This window comes from Artemia franciscana, chromosome 8, assembly GCF_032884065.1.
Source record: "Artemia franciscana chromosome 8, ASM3288406v1, whole genome shotgun sequence".
NCBI lineage: Eukaryota > Metazoa > Arthropoda > Branchiopoda > Anostraca > Artemiidae > Artemia > Artemia franciscana.
In genome coordinates this window covers 46,789,722-46,810,207 of record NC_088870.1, presented here as the reverse complement: position 1 = coordinate 46,810,207, position 20,486 = coordinate 46,789,722, and the positions used below count along the sequence as shown (strand labels likewise).

The 20,486-nt window shown below is 35.3% G+C and overlaps 1 protein-coding gene across 2 annotated transcripts in view; it reads left to right on the top strand.

Annotated features, from left to right (window-relative positions):
- Positions 1-666: 666 nt before the first annotated feature.
- The window catches only part of LOC136030495 (uncharacterized), a 56,682-nt gene continuing 36,862 nt past the window's right edge, over positions 667-20,486 (top strand). The window contains exons 1-2 of one of the 2 annotated variants that reach the window (XM_065709519.1): positions 667-723; positions 7,560-7,857. In XM_065709519.1, the coding sequence (XP_065565591.1) occupies positions 7,578-7,857 (280 nt within the window). In that variant the 5' untranslated portion in view covers positions 667-723; positions 7,560-7,577. The remainder of the gene's footprint in view (positions 724-7,559; positions 7,858-20,486) is intronic. The other variant, XM_065709518.1, reaches the window with a different exon arrangement.

Below are 20,486 nucleotides of genomic sequence, written 5' to 3'. Positions count from 1 at the left end.
AAGGAGAGGGTAAAAGAGAACTACCCTAAAGTACCACATTTGACCCTCAATGACATTGCTAAATTTGAATTATTTTATTCTGGAAAAGGGGGAGGGTAAAATAGAACTGGCCAAAGGCACCACATCTGACTCAAGTACACAGCTAAATATGTGTTTGTTCATTCTGGAAAAAGGGAAAGGGTCAAAGAGAGCTAGCCAAAAGCACCACATTTGACCCTTAATTACACAGCGGAATTTGAATCTATTCATTTTGTAAAAGGGAGAGGGTTAAAGAGAACTGACCTACTGCACCACGTTTGACCCTCAATTACATAGCTAAATTTTAATTTGATCATTCTGGAAAACGGAGAGGGTTTAGCGAGAACTGGCGGTAAAGCATCACATTTGGCCCTCAATTAGATAGCAAAATTTGAATTTTATCATTCTGGAAAAAGGAGAGGGTCAATGAGAACTGGCTTATAGCATCACGTTAGCCTCTGAATTACACAGTGAAATTTTTTGCTGACACTGGTAAATTGTGGCATCTCTTACTTTATAATTATTCAACTTTTATGGCGTTTAAGTGTTATTTCCACATTTTTCTAAAAATGTCTCCTTTTCGTAGATAATGACGTAAGGAATCGTCGAGATAATAATACGCAAAAAGTAATTTTATATCTTGTTATCAGTTTTGCTTGGTTTTCTTTGTTGTTAATTTAAGAAATATTGGATTTTTCAGTTTTTGTAAGTTTTATAAATTTATTCATCTGTATAGCCTATTAAAAGAGAAATTTTGTATGTTTAATAATTTGTTTCATGCTCCTCAAGATCAGACTTAAACAGTTTAGAGACTTGAACTCTGCGTAAAAAACACGATTCTGTTGAAAAGTCCTTTGGAGGTTATATTTAAATTTCTTAGGTGGACCAAAAAATACAATTTTCGAGTCGGGACCTGTGTTTTTGTTTTCAGAATTATAAAGCCTTCAAATATTTTGGGACAAAAATTTTTAACCCTAGTTTTCAAATAAAAACCAAAGTGAAGTATCTTGAGAAAACAGTTTGTATAATATTCCACTCTAGTGGTCTTAACACTCATTTATGGTGTTAAAACGGTTTCAACTTTAATGATCAACAGGAACCGAGGGTATCTTCCACTATCAGCCCGCTGGACGATTTTTCCGGTGATGTCTTATTTCCCCACTACTAACCCAAGTGGTCCTTCTGTCCCCCACTGTTTTTTAAAACAGACCGTTTTACAATTTGCAATTGTTTTTGAAAATGTTAAAAATAATAAAAATTTGTGGTGCTTTGATTATATCATAAGCAAAGTAGGCTGTATGATAGAGATTGTGGAATTAGTTATATTTTCGGGGACAATGAAAATAACCAAATTAATTATTTTAGCTGAAACCACAACCAATGTCTTTTGGACAAATTTGCTTAAATGATAGCAAAAGTTGAAACTTTGCTGGTTATAGAGTAAAATAAAAAATATTTTGCCCGTTTTTTATTCCCTCTGCTTCTATAACCGTTGTCAGTAGTCTGGGGATTTTGATCTCGTACCCATGTTTTGATGATGTCACGTTTCTAGTTTTATGGAAATTGTTTCCTTGTTGTGTTTACCAATGAGTTAGCTTGTATTGTCAGGGTTCAGAAACTATTCAGCATCGATGTTTCTTTATCTACCCTGAATAGTTAAGCTGCAAGTTTGCTTGAAGGGTATACATTCACATACATGTGTATCTACCATCTCTTTACATGAGTATCGTTAAATTCGTATGCATTTGAAAAAAAACTTACATCATACTATTGAGGGATGATGAAACACAAAATAATCTCTGATTAAAGGCAACCGAAAAAAACAACGCTGTTGCAATATTCAACGAAAACAAGCTATGGCACAAAACCTTGTTCTAACCATAATCAGTAAACTACGCAAGGTTTAATTACAAGACATTGGGACACCTTAACCTTACTTGTGTCGACTGCAGAACTCATCATTTCCCCAAAGAATGAGTAGCAAGTAGGGGTTATCCATTTTGCCTTATAGCCATCTCCACAGTTTCCAAATAATTTGTTCGCCTTTTTTTATGACGTCAACTGCTTACTAGTAAGTTCCAAATGCGAATCCGATATTTAAGCTCATGTTTCATTTTAGCTCTATTCGATGTAGTTCTATTCTCTATGTTATATTCTATATAGTCTCAATTCTATATAGTTCTATTATGTTCTATATTTTATGTAGTTCTATCCTATATTCTATATAATTCTATGTAGGCAATGATCGACCATCATTAATTGCAATGATTTCCTCTTTAAAGTACTGTGACATATTTACGACAAAATGAATTTGGCTGCACGTCTGATAGGAAACACTTTTCGAATCACATTCATATGGCTAAATTTACTTTTTAAACCAACTTTTAATATCAACTATACTTTTTAAATGTACTTTTTGTTGTTTACAAACTCTAAACTAAGAAATAAGCAGCAAATCAATAGATCTGTTAGAAGACAGCCCAAAAACAGTTATGCTGAGATTTATATGAGGATTTGATAAAAGGAGGATGATGTAAATTATCGTAGTGCAGCAATGGGATTGCAACCACTAAATATGCAGTTATTTCTTATTGTGCAAAATATTAATTACAGTAGACACTTCAAACCTCCTGTGTGTAAGGAGGTATGTGTTATTCTTACACTTAACACCGGTCATAATTTTCCATCAAATGTGATTGTCCTAAAACGATGCAACAATATATTTGTTAGTTTGAGAAACATCGGCTACCGTGTGGAGACCCTTGCCTTTCAATTGATTTATCCAGCTGGAAAGCCAGGATTTTAAGTAGGCTTGCCACTTCAAATACCTAGTGCAAGTGACCCTTATCCAAAATGACTTGACCTTGTGTCAATCTTGCGCAACATTGTGTTGCTTTTCGGCCTGAATACGTTAAACTCTTTCATTGCGGGCTGAAACACAATCCTAGTGTCAGATTTTGTGCTTCCTATTTTTGCGTAAAAAAATAATAGACACCATCTTAGCAAAGATAACACATACAAAAAAAAAATGAGTGGGAATTCATTACTGAAAGACTTTATAATATTGGGGTTAAAAAAGAAAAAAAAATATTTAAGATGTATTTAATTTTAAGGAAAGTCCGAATTATGTTTTAGTGTTTACAAGCACAGGAAGATGGGGTGAGTTGTCAGTCCTACTCTCTAAGTTTCTACTTGTTTTTAGTTTGATTCGCTAATTGTTGTAACTTTTGTTCGTTTTGGGTCTAATTATTTATTGATGCTGATTCATTGTAGTTTTATGATTGAACTATTATTGAACTTTTTATATTCATCAGTGGTTTAATATAGCTCTTTACTTTTCTTAAAAAAATTCTTTTGTGGAAAAGGTTTTTGAACTATTTTTCATCGTTTTTAATTGGCAAAGTTTTAAATCTTTTCAGTTTTCTGTACTATTTTAATTTGCTCGACAAAATTTTTCAGTAGTTTTTAATAATATGCTCCCTTTCGAAAATTTGGATTGACATAGTATCCCTTGATTCAGTTTTATGCTTTCTCAATCTTCCCTGTAAAATAAAGCCTTATACCATGTTCTGTTCCCAAAGCATTGCATCTGTGGTATTCTGACTACCTGGATGCATTTACAAACAAAATCTTCCTGAATAGGCCCTGAAAGTTCCCCAATAATGCCACGAGCCTAAAAAAAATGGCACTAATGGCAGTAGTCTATTGCTGTTAGTATCAATAATATGCCAATAATTCATTTTCATTAGTTTAACTTGGCTCTCAATGTACCCTGCAATATTCAATTTAATACTTTAAGCCGTTGTTAAGATAGCCGTGTTCATCCTTTTGAAAGCCTGCACAAACATAGCGTACGCATAGTACGCTTAGCCTTAGTAATAGTATAATTAGCTGTAGCAGCAAAAGTTTTAGTGGAAGTATGAATATAGTTCCTATTGATGTTTTAATATCCTTTTCAGCATACACTGAAACATTTTACTTAATACTGTAAGCTGGTCCTAGGATATAGGTGATGCGCTCCTTTTACAACTGGTATCTATATGTCCGTTTATTTATGTTGGTATTTCCACCGTCAAAAAACCTGCATCATTTCCAGCTAGAATCTCTTGTCTACTCAGTTTCACCAGCACTTTGAAAGCAGTCAAAATATCTTATTATGTAATTTTGAAATCATCGTGTAGTGCCATTAAATATTTAACATATCTTTGAATGTCCTCATAAAGGCAGTCTGCCTTCAGCAAGCTTGAAAGTTGGGAAAATTGGCACCGAATAGTGTTTCACTTCATATATTTTAATTTTTCAAGAAAAGCTGAAATTGCACCCGTTCTTGTTTAAAATTGAGGCTAAAATTGAGTTAATCTAATGGACACTTTCTGAACAAATCTGTTAAATATGCTATGCCCGCTATGAAATTGATCAAGTTCTTTCTTTTAAATCTGGATATTTACTTTCCAAAAACTGTTTCTTTAAAAACTGATTCAAAAATCAATATCATTAGCCTATACGAATAAGTAAATTAAAGCCAAAAATTTAGTTCTTCATTATCTAAGTCACATGAACTTTTGTGGAGTCCAACTTACGATTTATGAACCCCTGTTTTGTCACGTCAATGTAGACCCCGTCAAGTCTCCCTTTGGCACTTACGAGTCGACCAAGACCACGTTAAGCATTGCTACTCAAGACAATTTATATGATCATTATGATTTAGCTCAATATCCTCCCAAACATTCCCTGCAACCTTAACCTTAATTCATTTAGCCTCTGGAGTATCAATAGCTGTAGCAATAGTAATAGTTTTAGCAGTACTACTACTACTACTAGTAGTAGTAGTAGTAGTAGTAGTAGTAGTAGTAGTATAACACCTTTTGTTTTTTTCCAAATCCCCTCCAAAACATTCTGAAAGTTTCAATTCAAAACCGTAATCATTTCTCGGGATATCACTGATATATATTTTTTGCAACATGCATGCCAAAAGTGCATTTTGAATTAGCTCAACATTCTGTCAACATTCCCTGAATTTTTTTTTTAATATTCTTATATTTTGACTATCAAAAACATTGACAATTGTCGTTCTTGTTGATGCAAACTCAAGCCTCATAAATTACAACTTCATGTTTCAAACTTTTCCGAAGATATTGTTCATAAGCCTTTCTGAAAACCTGTATGCACAAAATCTGTTTTGATGCAGTTCAACTTCTCCCTTAACATTCACTGAAATGTTCACTTTAATACCCTTAGTGTTTGTGGTAGCATTAGTCATAGCTTTATCAATAGGAGTAATAGTAGCAGTGTTAGCAGTAAAAGTAGTTGTAGTAGTACTAGTAGCATTAGTACTATACACATGCGGTCTTTTGGTCAACCGACATCCCTTTCATTACGCACGGGTAGTTTCAACTGAATTCGTCCTTTTGACAAGCATTATTCACATATTGTTTTTTGACTTAGTTCAAATTCTCCCTCTACAATTTAAACCTAATACCTTTAATCTTGGTAAAAGTAACAATAGAAGTAGCATTTACAGTAGTAGCAATAATAGTAGTAGTAGTAGAAGCAGCTTGCTCATATTGCATTTTTGGCAATTTGTCCTCCCTCACATTATTAGCTGAGTGGTTCAGTTTAATACCCTAAGCCATTCCTGGGATACGCCAATTAGATAAATTTAATTTACTTAACGTATTCTGTTTTAATTCAACTATCTCTAAATACTCCCTTAAACTTCACCTAATATCTTTAGTGTTAGCATTAATAAGAGTCGTATTTGCTGTAGCAGGTGGAGTAGAAAAGGTAGTAGTAGTATTGTTGGAGTAGCACTGGCAAAAGTAGTAACAATCATATCAGTAGCATTATACACGTATTGGCTATTGGTCTGTTGAACGTCCCCCTTATCGTTCCGCAGAAGCTTCAACTCCTTCTTCAACTTCAGCTTCAACGCTTAACAGTTCCTAAGTCATTACTGATACGTCATTTTGACGACTGGTGTGCATAAAGCGTGTTTTCACTTAGGTCCATTCTCTTTAAATATTTCCTCAAACTTTCATTGTAATATGCACACCCTTAGTAGAAGTCGCAACGGAAGTAACAATAGTTGCATTATCACTAGTATTAGGGCTGGTGTGTACATGTTGTATTTTGGCCAATTGATCCTCCATTTCATCATTCTTGTTAAGTTCTAACTTAGTACCCTGAGTACTTCTTGAGAAACACCCTTTTGGCAGCCTACATACACATACTATGTTTTGATTCTGCTCTACATTTCCTAAAAGCTTCAGCTAAACACCTTTCGTCTATTTGAATAAAGAAGGTAAAACATGCCCCCTTGCCCAATAACGTCGTGAATATGGAAGTGCCAAGAATTATTTTTGGCATGAACTGATCTCTTCTGAGAAAAATCTGACCAAATATTGTATAATAAAAATAGCTTACAAATCACTTATTGTAAAATCATCACTATTCCTGTTAAATCCAATCCTAAATTTCAAATTTCGAAATAAGTGTGTCATATTTTGGTTATCTCAGACAAACTTTGATAATTTATTCATTCAAAAACACTATGTTACTTCCATTACAAGAAATGCTTATCAATAGATAAATGAAGCTCAGAACTAAGAGAAACTAAAATAAATTATCACATAAAATATCAAAATAACTGATAATGACACTGATGAAAAAAATCCTTAAATGAGCAAAAATTAAAAGAAAATCTTAACTCAAATTTAAATGAACCGTAATTACTACGGCAAAAGAGGGGCTATTTTCCTCTCCTCTATGCTTTCTAAAAACTAATTGTCTCATTTACACTTCTCTAAAAGTAAACTTTTGAATATAAAAAACTTTTTATTTTAAAATTATTAAATCTACAAAATGAAAATCTATATTAAAAAAATCTTAATTTCCTGATTTTCTGAGATTTTTAGAAAATAAAGTAAATAATATATAGTAAAATAAAGTTTTTTTATATTAGTTAGTTACATTTTTCTTTTATTTAATGTTATTAGTTACAATTTTTCGGTATTAATCATTGACATTTTGAAAAATAAAGTCACAATGTTCAAAACATATTTATTTTCCGCTAAAATCAAACGGCACAATGACCATAAGAAGGTATTGGAGTGGGGGAAGGCAGTAACTATAGTCCTTCCAGTTCCTTGCAAGTTTGACCTGATTTTTCGTTTAACGTTTTCCACGTTTCATGGTTTATTTATTCATTTTCATCTACATCTATTATTTTTATGTTTAGTGGGGCTATTCATTTTAGTTTCTTTTTTCATTGGTTGTAATTTCTGGTCATTTTAAGTATCTGTTATTTTATGACTTTGTTTCTGCTTTTCCTAGGTTTTAGGTGCTTTATTTCCGTTCGGAGAATTACCTTTCTGAAAAAACACTTCTCATAGCAGTTTGAAAAGCAAACACTTGAAATAAATACATTATCGTTAATACTCCTTTTTTAGAATATCAGTTAGTATTGGCATGTTTCACTTGTTAATCAAAGGTAATAAAACAACTGTTCAATATTTCTACTTAATTTACACTCTCGATTTTAGCCTGATTCAGACCAAAGAATGTCTTTCCTACGAGTGGAAATCCCAGACTCAGAACAAACTATAGAATTACCACTCGAAGATGATGGCACCCTACTCTTAACCACTCTCAAAAGTAAATTCCCAAATGCAAATGGACTGACATATGATTGTGGATTTAGAACCGAGAAATTTGCAAATGTACAAATTGTAAAATTAAGTGTTACGCTGAGAGAAGGAAAATTCTTGCCTCTACCAGAAGGATGGTTTGAATTCACGCCTCTACCCAACACTCCTACCTATAAAATCTTTTGTACCAAAGGTAGGGACCAGTTAAATCAGGTTTCAAATTCCATCTGTACAAAATTTTTATGGCACTTGGTATTAACCAAGTGACATATAGCAATCGCAAATTCTGTCGGTCTGTCGGTCCCGGTTTTGCGACTTTAGGCACTTCCAGGTAAGCTAGGACGATAAAATTTGGCAGACGTATCAGGGACCTGACCGGATTAAATCAAAAATAGTCGTTTTTCAGATTTGACCATCTGGGGGGAGCGGGGAGCCCGTTAATTCCGAAAAAAACGAAAAATTTAAGTATTTTCAACTTACGAATAGTTGATCAGATCTTAATGAAAGCTGATGTTTGGAAGGATATTATGTCTCAAAGTTCTTATTTTAAATCTCGATCGGATCTGGTAACATTGGGGGGGGGAGTTGGGAGGGAGAAACCTAAAATCATGGAAAATACTTAGAGTGGAGGGATCGGGATGAAACTTGATGGCAAAATAAATACAAGTCCTAGATACATGATTGACATAACCGGAACAGATCTGCTCTCTTTGGGGTAGTTGGGGGGGGGGGGGTTAATTCTGAAATATTAGAAAAATAAGGTATTTTTAACTTACTAACGGGTGATCGGATCTCAATGAAATTTGATATTTAGAAGGATATCGTGTCTCAGAGCTCTTATTTTAAACCCCGACCGGATCTGGCAACATTGGGGGGGGGGCAGTTGGGAGGGGGAAACCGAAGACTTTGAATACACTTTGAGTGGAGGGATCGGGATGAAACTTGGTGGGAAAAATAAGCATAAGTCCTAGATAGATGATTGACATAACCGAAACAGATCCAACCTCTTTGGGGTAGTTGGAGGGGGGGGGGGTAATTCTGAAAAATTAGAAAAAATGAGGTATTTTTAACTTACAAACGGGTGATCGGATCCCAATGAAATTTGATATTTAGAAGGATATCGTGTCTCAAAGCTCTTATTTTAAATCCCGACTTAATTTGGTAATATTGGGGGGAGTTTGGGGTGGGGGAACCTAAAATCATAGAAAACGCTTAGATTGGAGGGATCGAGATGAAACGTGGTGGGAAAAATAAGCAGAAGTCTTAGATACGTGATTTACATAATTGGAAAGGATCTGCTCTATTGGGGGGGGGGGGTTAATTCTGAAAAATAAGAAAAAATGGCGTATTTTTAACTTACGAAGGAGTGAACGGATCTTCATGAAATTTCATATTTAGAAGGACCTCGTAACTCAGACCTCTTATTTTAAAGCTCAACTGGATCAAGCGTAATTTGGAGGGGCAGTTGGGGTGACCGGATATCTTAGAAAATACTTAAATCGGTGTGATCAGGATGAAACTGGATAGGAGGAATAGACTCCTGTCCAAGATACGTGACTGACATAACCGGACCGGATCTGCTCTCTTTGGTGGAGTTGGGGGGGGGAGTAATTTTGAAAATTGAGGTATTTGTAAGTTACGAAAGGATGACTAGATCTTAATTAAATTCGATATTTAGAAGGATCTTGTGCTTTGAAGCTCCAATTTCAAATTCTTACCAAATCCTTTGACATTGGGGGGAGTTGGAGGGGAAAACCGAAATTCTTGGAAAATGTGAAAATGGAGTATTTTGATCTTACGATTTAATCTTAGAATACACTTGGAGCGGAGGAATCGGGATGAAGCTTGGTGGATCGGATCTTAATTAAATTTGATATTTAGAAGGAATTTATGTCTCAGATCTCTTGATTCAAATCCCGACCAGATCTTTTGATATTGGGGGGAGTTGGAGGGGGAAATCTTAGAATACACTTGGAGCGGAGGAATCGGAATGAAGCTTGGTGGATAGAATAAGCAAATGTCCTTCATAAGTGATTCACAGAACCGTACTGGATTCACTCTCTTTGGGGGAGTTGGGGGGAGGGGTTCAGTGATTTGGCGAGTTTGGTGCTTCTGGACATGCTAGGACGAAGAAAATTGGTAGGCGTGTCAAGAAGCTGCACAATTTGACTTGATAAAGTCATTTTCCCAGATTCGACCATCTGGGGAGCTAAAGGGAGAGGAAAAATTAGAAAAAATTAGGTATTTCTAACTTACGAGTGGGTGATCGGATCTGAATGAATTTTGATATTTGGAAGGGACATCGTGACTCACAGCTCTTATTTAAAATCCTGACCGGCATTAAGCCTCTTATTTTCCTTTTTAATTCAATCTATTGATTCACAGAATTTTGTTAGAGCTCATACCATATGATCTCTTGGCTCTTAGCTCTTCATGCCTCATCACAAGTGCCATTTGAGCTTTTAGCTCTTGTCTACTATGAAATATTAATATTTCGGCTGTGATTATTAAAAGTTTGAAAAACGTCATTTTGTAAATTTTCAGGAGAGTACAAAAAAATGCAAAAGTTTGTTCATGTTGTTTGTCTCTTTTTATCTTCAAATTTTGTCCATGTCCGAAATTGATATGTATCTTTTTGTAGCTTTGTAGCAATATGATATAGGACAATTCTGAATGTACCGTTTGATACCTCATTTTCAATTTATCCATTACACTTAAATGACATATTTTCGGCCAAAATGACATATGTTGCCTTTCTAATTATTATAGTCAAATTTGTATTACATATTATTTTTCCTTGAATATTTTCTAAAATATATTGTAGCATGGAATTACAATATATTAAATACTATAGCATATAATATATAGGCTACATATATTTAGAAGTTATTTATTTATTTATGCCCAAACACAAAAATTTTTACTGAACATTAATATTGTGAATTGAAATATATTATAGCGCGACGTTTTCCTTAAAATGTTCTTACATGATGGGAAGTAGAAGAATTACTAGTGTAGTCTTACCCATCAAAAGACACGAACCTGAGAAAATTTGTCTTATTTCAGAAAATGGAGGGGAATCCCTTTAAATGTAGTTTAATCTAAACTAAAATCACACCATCAGATTCAGTGCATCAGAGAACCCAAGTGTAGAAGTTTCAAGCTCCTATCTACAAAAATATGGAATTTTGGGTTTTATGCCAGAAAATAGATCACGGCTGCGTGTTTTTTTCCAGGAGTGATCGTATCGACCCTGTGGTCCTAGAATGTCTCAAGAGGGCTCATTATAGCGAAAATTAAAAGTTCTAGTGCCCTTTTTAAGTGACCAAGATTTTTTTTCCAGAAGTCACTAGATCCAAACTCTGAGATAGCGTTTTTGCTCAAAATAATCGAAAACCAAACAGCTATGTCTTTGGGGACGATTTACTCTCCCACAGTCCCCATGGGAGGGTCTGCAATTTACAAACTTTGACCAGTGTTTACATACAGTAATGGTTATTAGGAAGTGCATGGAGGCTTTTAAGGGATTTTTTTTTTGTTGGAAGGAGGGGTTGAGGGGAGGAGGCTACTTGGGGAGTATCTATGCATAGATGAATTTGTCTCGGGGGAAGAGAATTCCCATGAAGGGGGTGCAGGATTTTCTAGCATTATTAAAAAAACAATGAAAATTATGGAAAACTTATTTCAAGTGAAAGTAAGGAGAAGCATTAAAACTTTAAACAAGCAAAAATTATTATGCATATGAGTGGTTCACTTCCTCCTGATACTTCGCTCTTTATGCTAAATATTTTTAGTATTTTCAAGTATTTTTTTTACGGCGTTTTTCTAATGTTTGTAAGAAATGAAATATTCTAGTTGACTTTTTAAGTAACCAAAAAACTGAAGGGCAACTAGGCTTCCTCCTCCGCTCTTTTTTTCTCAAAATCGTCCGATCAAAGCTATGAGAAGGGCATATAGCAAAAAAATCATATACAAATTTTGGTTTAATTATTCATGTGCGGAGAGCCAAAATCAAAACATGCATTAATTCAAAAACGTTCAGAAATTAAGTAGCTAATTAAGTAAAAAAAAACTTTTTTTAAATGAAAGTAAGGAGCGACATTACAACTTAATACGAAGAGAAATTACGCCGTTTATGAAAGGAGTTATTTCCTCCTCAACGCCCCGCTCTTCACGCTAAAGTTTTTTTACTGTTTAAGAAAGTAGAGTTAAGAGAAAGAGTCATACTTTAGCGCAAATAGCGTGACGTTGAGAAGGGAACAGCCCCTTTCATACACGGATTAATTTCTGTTCGTTTTAAGTTTTAACGTCGCTTCTTAATTTCAGTTAAAAAAAGTTTTTTTTTACTTAATTAGCTACAAGAAAGGTATTTTTTTCTCCAAAATTTAGAAATTGGATGAAAGATACACTAAAAGGCACTAATTGCCCTTGTCTCAAAGACCAATTATATCTACATTATATATATTTTAGTGTATATAAAGTGTTTTATTGTTTTGAAAGGTAGAGTTGTGAGAAAGAGTCAAACTTTAGCTTAAAGAGCGGGGCATTAAAGAGGGGACATCCTCTTTCATATAAAGAATAATTTCTGCTAGTTTTCAGTTTTAAAATTGCTTCTTACTTGCAGTTAAAAATACTTGTTTTTTATTTCATTTCCAAACGTTTTTGAAATAATGCATATTTTGATTTTGGCTCACGGGACATGAATAATTAAAACGAAATTTCTATAATTTTTTTGAGCTAAATGACTTTCTCATAGTTTTGAACGGACTATTTTCATAAGCAAAAAAAGGGGGGGGGGGTCTAGTTACCCACCAATTTTCGGTTACTTAAAAATGCAGCTAGAACTTTTCATTTTTTTTCACTAATGTTTTATTTGTAATAAATATAGGTAACTTACGAATTAACTTACGTAGCAAATTTCTATATTTGTATATTTTTATTACTTATATGAGGGGGTTCGCCCCCTAACCATTACTTAACATTCCAAATAACCATTACTATATGTAAGCAATGGTCAATGTTTGTAACTTTTAGCCCCTCCCCCGGGGACTGTGGTGGACTACGATGTCCCCAAAGACACACTTATTAGATTTTTCAACTCTGCTGAACAAAATGACTTACTCAAAAGGTTGACAAAAGGTTGATCTGGGGACTTTGGGGGAAAATGAGCATGGGAGTGGGATTAGATGCCCCCCAATTTTCTTAGTCACTTAAAAAGAAGGCTAGAAATTTTGGTTTTCGTTAAAATGAGCCCTCTTGCGACATTTTAGGAACACTGGGTCGATATGATCACCCCAGGAAAAAAAAAACAAACAAACAAATAAAAAAGCATCCATCATCTGTCGTCTGGCGAACAATTCAAAATTCCACATTTTGGTAGATAGGCATGAGAAGGTGCAACAGCCAAAATACGTTTTACAGGAATGATTAATAAGAATTGTGATTGTTATTGTTTTCAGTATAAGAACATCAGCCGGATTTGTAGCTAACAAGTTCGTACTTTTCATTAATTTGGTATATAGATAACCTTGGCTTTCATTCTATCTGTTCTCCTTATCTACCCCATTAACTATTTTAAAATCTCAGAGTCAGCCATCATGAGTTATGCAAGTCATCAAATCTGTACCCTGCAGTCAATTGGTTGGTCGGTTTGAATATATACTTCCTATATGTCTGTACTCTGGTTCTAGTATCCCATCAGTGACTGGCATTTTGTTTTGGCAACCCTGAAACTGGCCACACCTTCTATTTTGTACAGGTTTGGAATTCAGAAAAAAAGGAACAGACTCTCAAAACAGCTTGAGAAGCAGCCGTTGAGTACCGACTCACGAAGTTGAGCTAAATTTCTTCACTGCCCTCGAATTTTTAAATGAAAATGCTGAGTAATGGTGAATAAATTTTTATTCCAATTTATCAACATCATTAACCTATTGTGCAGTTTTTCCGATACTACCACACGGAAATTATGCATACTTCTAGGTTCTTGCGATTCATTCAGTTAAAAGAATTAAATCCTTTTTCCACAGCCTAAAATAATGTGAATGAAAGGAACAATAATTGTTCTATATACAAGTGGAGGGGGGTGCTTACCCATCTTACCCCACTCATAACCCTAAACATTCTTAGTGCTTTAAAATTCAATCTTAGAAAAGATGGTCGTTGTGTTTGAATAGTTCTTCTGAAAGAAATAAAACAAAATTCTGACTGGCGTATAGATGTAACTCACCTATTCGGATTCCAAATCAAACAAAAAAAAAGAATTTATGGCTAGCTGGATTTAAGTCCCATCCGGGGACTTTTTTTAATTGGGGCTTCTTCTCTTCTGAGGAAATGATGAATGTGGTGACGGTAGTTTGATCTATCAGGCACTAGACGAAGTAGTTGGGGGAGGTTATGAGCTGGGAAGCTGTCAGTCCATCTTTTACGAGGTCGGCCTCTAGGGTGCGTCGTTAACCCGTCCTTCGAATGTGATTTTTGGACGCTGGTTTGCCGACATTCACTGGATATGACTAAGCCAGCCGAGTAGCTAGCTTCTGACCCGATCCATGATGGTGCGGGGACAACGGAGTAGTTTTCGAAGGTCTTCATTTGAGACTTGGTCAATGTAGGTAATCCTTGCAATCCGTCTAAGGCATTTAATTTCAAATGCGGAGATTCTTCGCTCATCATCAGCCTTTGACGACCAAGTTTTGCTTGAGTATAAAGTAACTAGGATTATGAGAGAGTTGAAGAGCCCTTCTGACCCAAGTCTTGGTTTTCCAGATTGGCAAGAGGTTCTTGAAGCTGGCGCCTGCCAGGCCAAGTTTGCATTTGATTGATTTTGAGCAACCGTTATCGGAAGTTAGGAGGCTCCCTAGGTAGACGAAGGGGTCAACATTTTCTATTGGCTCAAGGAGTATTTTTGTAAGGATCTTCACCGGCTGGCTAGTTAAACTTATTGGTCTAAAGTTGTTACTGTCGCCCCTTTCCACTTTTTTGAAAATAGGGACAATGGTGGCTTTCGCCCAAGCTCTGGGGAAGTGGCCGGTTTCCCAGCAACTTGTTATGAATTTGTGATAGATATCGACCACTTCTTCTGGGCCTGCTTTAAATAGTTTTGACTGAATACCATCCAGGCCTGGGCTTTATTAATTTTTAAAGATTTTATTGTTGAAAGTACTTCATCTCTTAGTGGAGGAGGGCTTGGGTCTACTAGGTACTGCTATAGTGGGAAAGATAGTAAGATGTTCGAGTGGGACGTTATTTTGGGGTTCAGTTTTTCATTGAAGTGATCCTTCCATCGTTTTCGTCTTCCATCGGAGTCCGTGATTGGGAGCCAGTGTTTATCTAACTGTGTAGGAGCGGCCCAGGACTTCTTTTTTGACAGTTCACGGACTTTCTTGTACATGAAGTGACTATTACCTTTTTGAATGGCTTCTTCACACTGAAGACGTTTGTCATTGACGCAGTGTCGTGGAGTTTGCCGGAATTTCTTTTTTACTGGGCACTTCCGCCTCTTGTACTGGTCCTTGCTATGTCGATCTACCTTGTTAGCATAGGCGCCCTTCTGCACACATATACCAATAACTTCGGATGGGTCTTTTATCTGATGGGGTTTTATCCGAATGGGTCTGAATTCTCAGGATTTCACTACCAGTTTCTCTGATGATGGATGTACTTTCGTCGATCAATCGGTCATTTTCTTCTGCTGTTGGAGATTCTATTGGTTGGATTCTTGACAACTTGTTTGAGAGTGCTATTCTATACCTGTTCCTTGTTTCTATGTTTTTAGCAGGTCGAAACGATATCTTGGTAGGCTTTCCTTAGACTGTTTGGGCTACCGAATGCGCAAACGGAGCTCAGACATGACTAGAACGTGGTCAGAGTCGAGGTCGCCACCAGCTATGGAGACTGTGTTCAGTACTAATGATTTCCAACGCTTGCCAACAAGTATTTAATCAATCATGTTTTCAGTGCGGCCGTCAGGGGATCTCCAAGTAACTTTTCTCCGTTCTATATGACTGAATATGGTGTTCGTTATGATAAGTTCGTTATCCCGACAAAAGTCGATGATCATTTCACCCCTGTGGCTCTGCCGCCCATGCCCGACCTTGACCATAACGTCTTCAAGTCCATCATTTGAGTGTCCGACGATGGCATTGAAGTCCTCAATTACGAACAGAACATCTTCCTTGGAAGCCATGTCAACGGTGTCTTGGGGTTGGCTATAGAATTCTTCGGCCTCTTTGTCACTTATGGACGTGTTCGGGGCGTAAACTTGGATTACGGTCATGTTGGCAATAAATTCTTTCAGACTAATGGCGATTATACGTCCAGAGACAAGATGGACGGTAAGAAGAGACTGTTTGGCTAGCTTGGAGAGTAGGAGACCAACAAATTGGCGAGAACTCCATCACTTCTTCCAGACATAATGAACGTGACTTCGTTTATTCTTTCTATTCCTGAGGAGGGAAGATGAGTCTCAGATAGTCAAACGATGTCTCAGTGGTAAAGGTTCATCTCGCTTAGGACTATTTCTCTTTTCTCTGGTTTGGCTAATGTGCGTACGTTTAGGGTTCCTAGTGAGGGATATGTTTTTTGGGATACGACGTCCTCTCCGAATGGAGAGTCGTCAAATCGGATAAATGATCATTGGCTGCCCCGAACGCGGTAACAGAATTATTTTCATTATCTTCATTATCAACATTACCTTCATTATCATCATTATTATTCTCACAATTTGCAAATCTTGGTCTCATACCGTCGGTTACCCCAGACGTGGTAGCACGAGTTCTTACTTTCTTATTTGCCATTTCCAACATTCATATTTAATAGAAGGAGTTTCATGGCTAATTTGTCGGGATAGCGGTAACACACTCCTCTCTATCCTTAGCAGAAGCCATTTCCCATGAAGCTGGATCGTCTGACCTTCACAGTTGTCCCTCTAGGAAGGAAAGGGATCCTCACGTTCGGTGGTTTGCGACGCTGAGCAATTTTTCTCCATGACTGGCATCGAGGAGGCCCCCTACTAAGAAAAGACTCATTACGACTCAGAACATAAAAAAAAGTTGTTTAATAATTAAGTCGCATATTAGATTGTGCAAATTGTATTTTATAGCTATCTTTAAGTTATTTGTTTCAAAATTTACGCCAAACAGAAAACTATTTTCTTCAATAACAGGGTTACTTGAATAAAATAACATATACCGAGTGATTGGCCTATGTCGTGGATGTGACAACTTCTGTAAGGTGGAATAGGCAGTGTTTCTCAGGGGAACTATGATTAGAATCAGTTGACTTATAAAAGCTATAAGATAATATATCCTGGCTTAGAATACAGTACATAAGGGCTTGGAATTGAATTCCAATTTTAAAAGAAGTTGTTTAATTATTAATTCTTTTTCGTTATTTTTATACCGTATTGGCATTATATGTTGTGCAGATTGTATTTTAAAGCTATATTTAAGTTGTTTTAAAATATTTACAACAAACAGAAAACTATTTTCTTCAATAACAGGGTTACTTGAATAAAATAACATATACCGAGTGATTGGCCTATGTCGTGGATGTGACAACTTCTGTAAGGTGGAATAGGCAGTGTTTCTCAGGGGAACTATGATTAGATTCAGTTGGCTTATAAAAGCTATAAGATAATATATCCTGGCTTAGAATACTGTACATAAGGGCTTGGAATTGAATTCCAATTTTAAAAGAAGTTGTTTAATTATTAATTCTTTTTCGTTATTTTTATACCGTATTGGCATTATATGTTGTGCAGATTGTATTTTACAGCTATATTTAAGTTGTTTTAAAAAATTTACACCAAACAGAAAACTATTTTCTTCAATAACAGGGTTACTTGAATAAAATAACATATACCGAGTGATTGGCCTATGTCGTAGATGTGACAACTTCTGTAAGGTTGAATAGGCAGTGTTTCTCAGGGGAACTATGATTAGAATCAGTTGGCTTATAAAAGCTATAAGATAATATATCCTGGCTTAGAATACAGTACATAAGGGCTTGGAATTGAATTCCAATTTTAAAAGAAGTTGTTTAATTATTAATTCTTTTTCGTTATTTTTATACCGTATTGGCATTATATGTTGTGCAGATTGTATTTTATAGCTATATTTAAGTTGTTTTAAAAAATTTACACCAAACAGAAAACTATTTTCTTCAATAACAGGGTTACTTGAATAAAATAACATATACCGAGTGATTGGCCTATGTCGTGGAGATGACAACTTCTGTAAGGTGGAATAGGCAGTGTTTCTCAGGGGAACTATGATTAGAATCAGTTGGCTTACAAAAGCTATAAGATAATATATCCTGGCTTAGAATACAGTACATAAGGGCTTGGAATTGAATTACAATTTTAAAAGAAGTTGTTTAATTATTAATTCTTTTTCGTTATTTTTATACCGTATTGGCATTCTAGGTTGTGCAGATTGTATTTTATAGCTATATTTAAGTTGTTTTGAAAAATTTACACCAAACAGAAAACTATTATCTTCAATAACAGGGCTATTGAATTTTTCAGCGCCAACAATAAAAAGTGCGAGACAAGGACAAATTCTTGAAAATAGTAATTAGCAATCTTTGGGATTTTGTTGGTTGACGGACTTATTAGTGGTGGTCTAGGTTTACGTTAATAAAGTAAATGTTGTTGGCATCTTCACCGTGGAAAGCAACTCGTAATAAAAAGCAAGATAGGATTTTCTTTCTTTGCACAGTCCTCTGTGTTTTTATAAAAGTTGTAAGTAGAACACAAGAGACGTATGTCATATCTTTACACATGGGAGAATACACTAAAAAGGACTCCAAATTGTTTTTCAATGATGTAACCGTATTGCTTACCGTTGTGATGTTTCGTCAGCTGTTTAAACATAATGCACAAATAACGCACAAAAGTAAAACGTACAAAAGTTGATAAAAACACATAAGTATAATAATAGATTTGGACTGGTCCAATATATTGGTGCAATACTTTCTACCTGCCCTTTTCCCAGTTTCCTTAAATTTCCGAGAAAAATTAACTTGAAATGTCCCTTAATCCAAATGTACAACTTATAAACTAAAATTTGGAAACAAATAACTTAAAGATATCTATAAAATTCACTCTGCACAACCTAGTAAGCCAACACGGTATAAATATGTATAAAATATGAATTAGTTATTAAAGAATTTAATTTTTTTAATTAAAATTCAATCCCAAGTTCTTGTGTACCGGATTCTAAGCCAGGATATAATATCTTATAGCTATTATAAACGAGTTAGTCTCCCTCATTCGGAGAAGGGTTTCATCTGGAGAAATTTAGAAATTGGGATCCTTAAAATTTCTTGTTCGTGTGAGAAGTTTTATATTGGTACAACTCATAAATAATTTCTTAAGAAAAATTATTTAGAATCACAAAACAATAGAAAAAAACCCTACAAGTAAGCAATCATCTTGATAAATATTTTCTTTCATCCTGAACATTTTGTACAATTTGATGATGCTATTGCTATTTCCAATGATAGAGGTTTTTCTTAGTGGCCAAGGGAGGCTATTGAAACTATATAAGAACTAATAGCATAAATAGAGACACGGGAAATTCAAATATTGACCGAATTTATGATAACCTTTTTAAAAATGAACCAATAGTCAATAAAGAAATTAAAATTTTACATAATAACAGGGGACAAGATTTCTTACTAGACCAACAAGAATTACCTCAAGAATAGCTTATAAAAGGATTATTTAGCAACAGAGTAATTAAATTCATTTCAATTCTTACACATTATACTTAGTTAGTTCGAGGTAATTCTAATAACTTCTGTTCCCTACGTGGATCGGTTACGACAATTATATTTTATTAATATTTGTGCTGATTTTATTTGTTTTTAGTTCAATTTAGTTTCATTTTTTTTTTTTTTTTTGTTTCTTTTGTGCTGAAGACGCCTAGTTTATATATATGAGAAACATAAGCATTGTTTTAGTCTTTAATCTCTTCACTCTGCTGGACGCAGTCTTGTCTGCTGTCTTTTCATTTATATCTCTTTGTTGTTGTTTGTCATGGCTGGCCAGCTCGGCTTAAGAACTTTCATGGTAAAGAGTAAACAGTGTGGATAACTTAAGCATTGTGATTTTATAGAATTTTGATTCTATACAATTAACTATGGTAAAAAAAAAGTGTATAAGTAGCTTATAGTCGTAGAATTAAGCAATGTGATTCTCTTCAATTTTGATTCTACGCAATTAACTATTGTAAATAAGAAAGAGTGTAAGTAACATATAGTCATAGAAAGAAGCATTGTGATTATAAATTGTTTTGATTTTATACAACTAACTATTGTAACAAACTAAGAGTATGGGCAGCCTGTAGACTAGAAATAAGAATCGTTATTCTGTTCAATTTTTATTCTATGCAAAGAACCATTGTAAAGAAGAAAGAGTGTGGGTGACATGTAGTCGTAAAAAAAGCATTGTGATTCTTGTCAATTTTGATTGTATACAATTAACTGATTGTATCCACTCAGCCAGGACAGCTATAATAGCCGCCCTGGCTGAGTGGTTGGTGCGCTGGTGTTGGAATTCTTTGTCCAAGGGGCATGGGTTCAATTGGTCCAGTTTTGGCCAGTTATTTGGTTTGGGACGGGGGTCACTGACGTGACTCTGTAAGCTCAGTCAGATTCAACCCATCTCTCAATGGGTACCTGGAAAAATCTGGGGAAGGTAAGCAGGAAGGGTGTGTGAAAGCACAGGATGGTTGACCCCCAGCCCCCTCCCCCCCCCCATTGCACCTCCTGGCTGAAGGGACATGAATGGAGATCAACACAGCCGGTTTGGACCATAAAGGT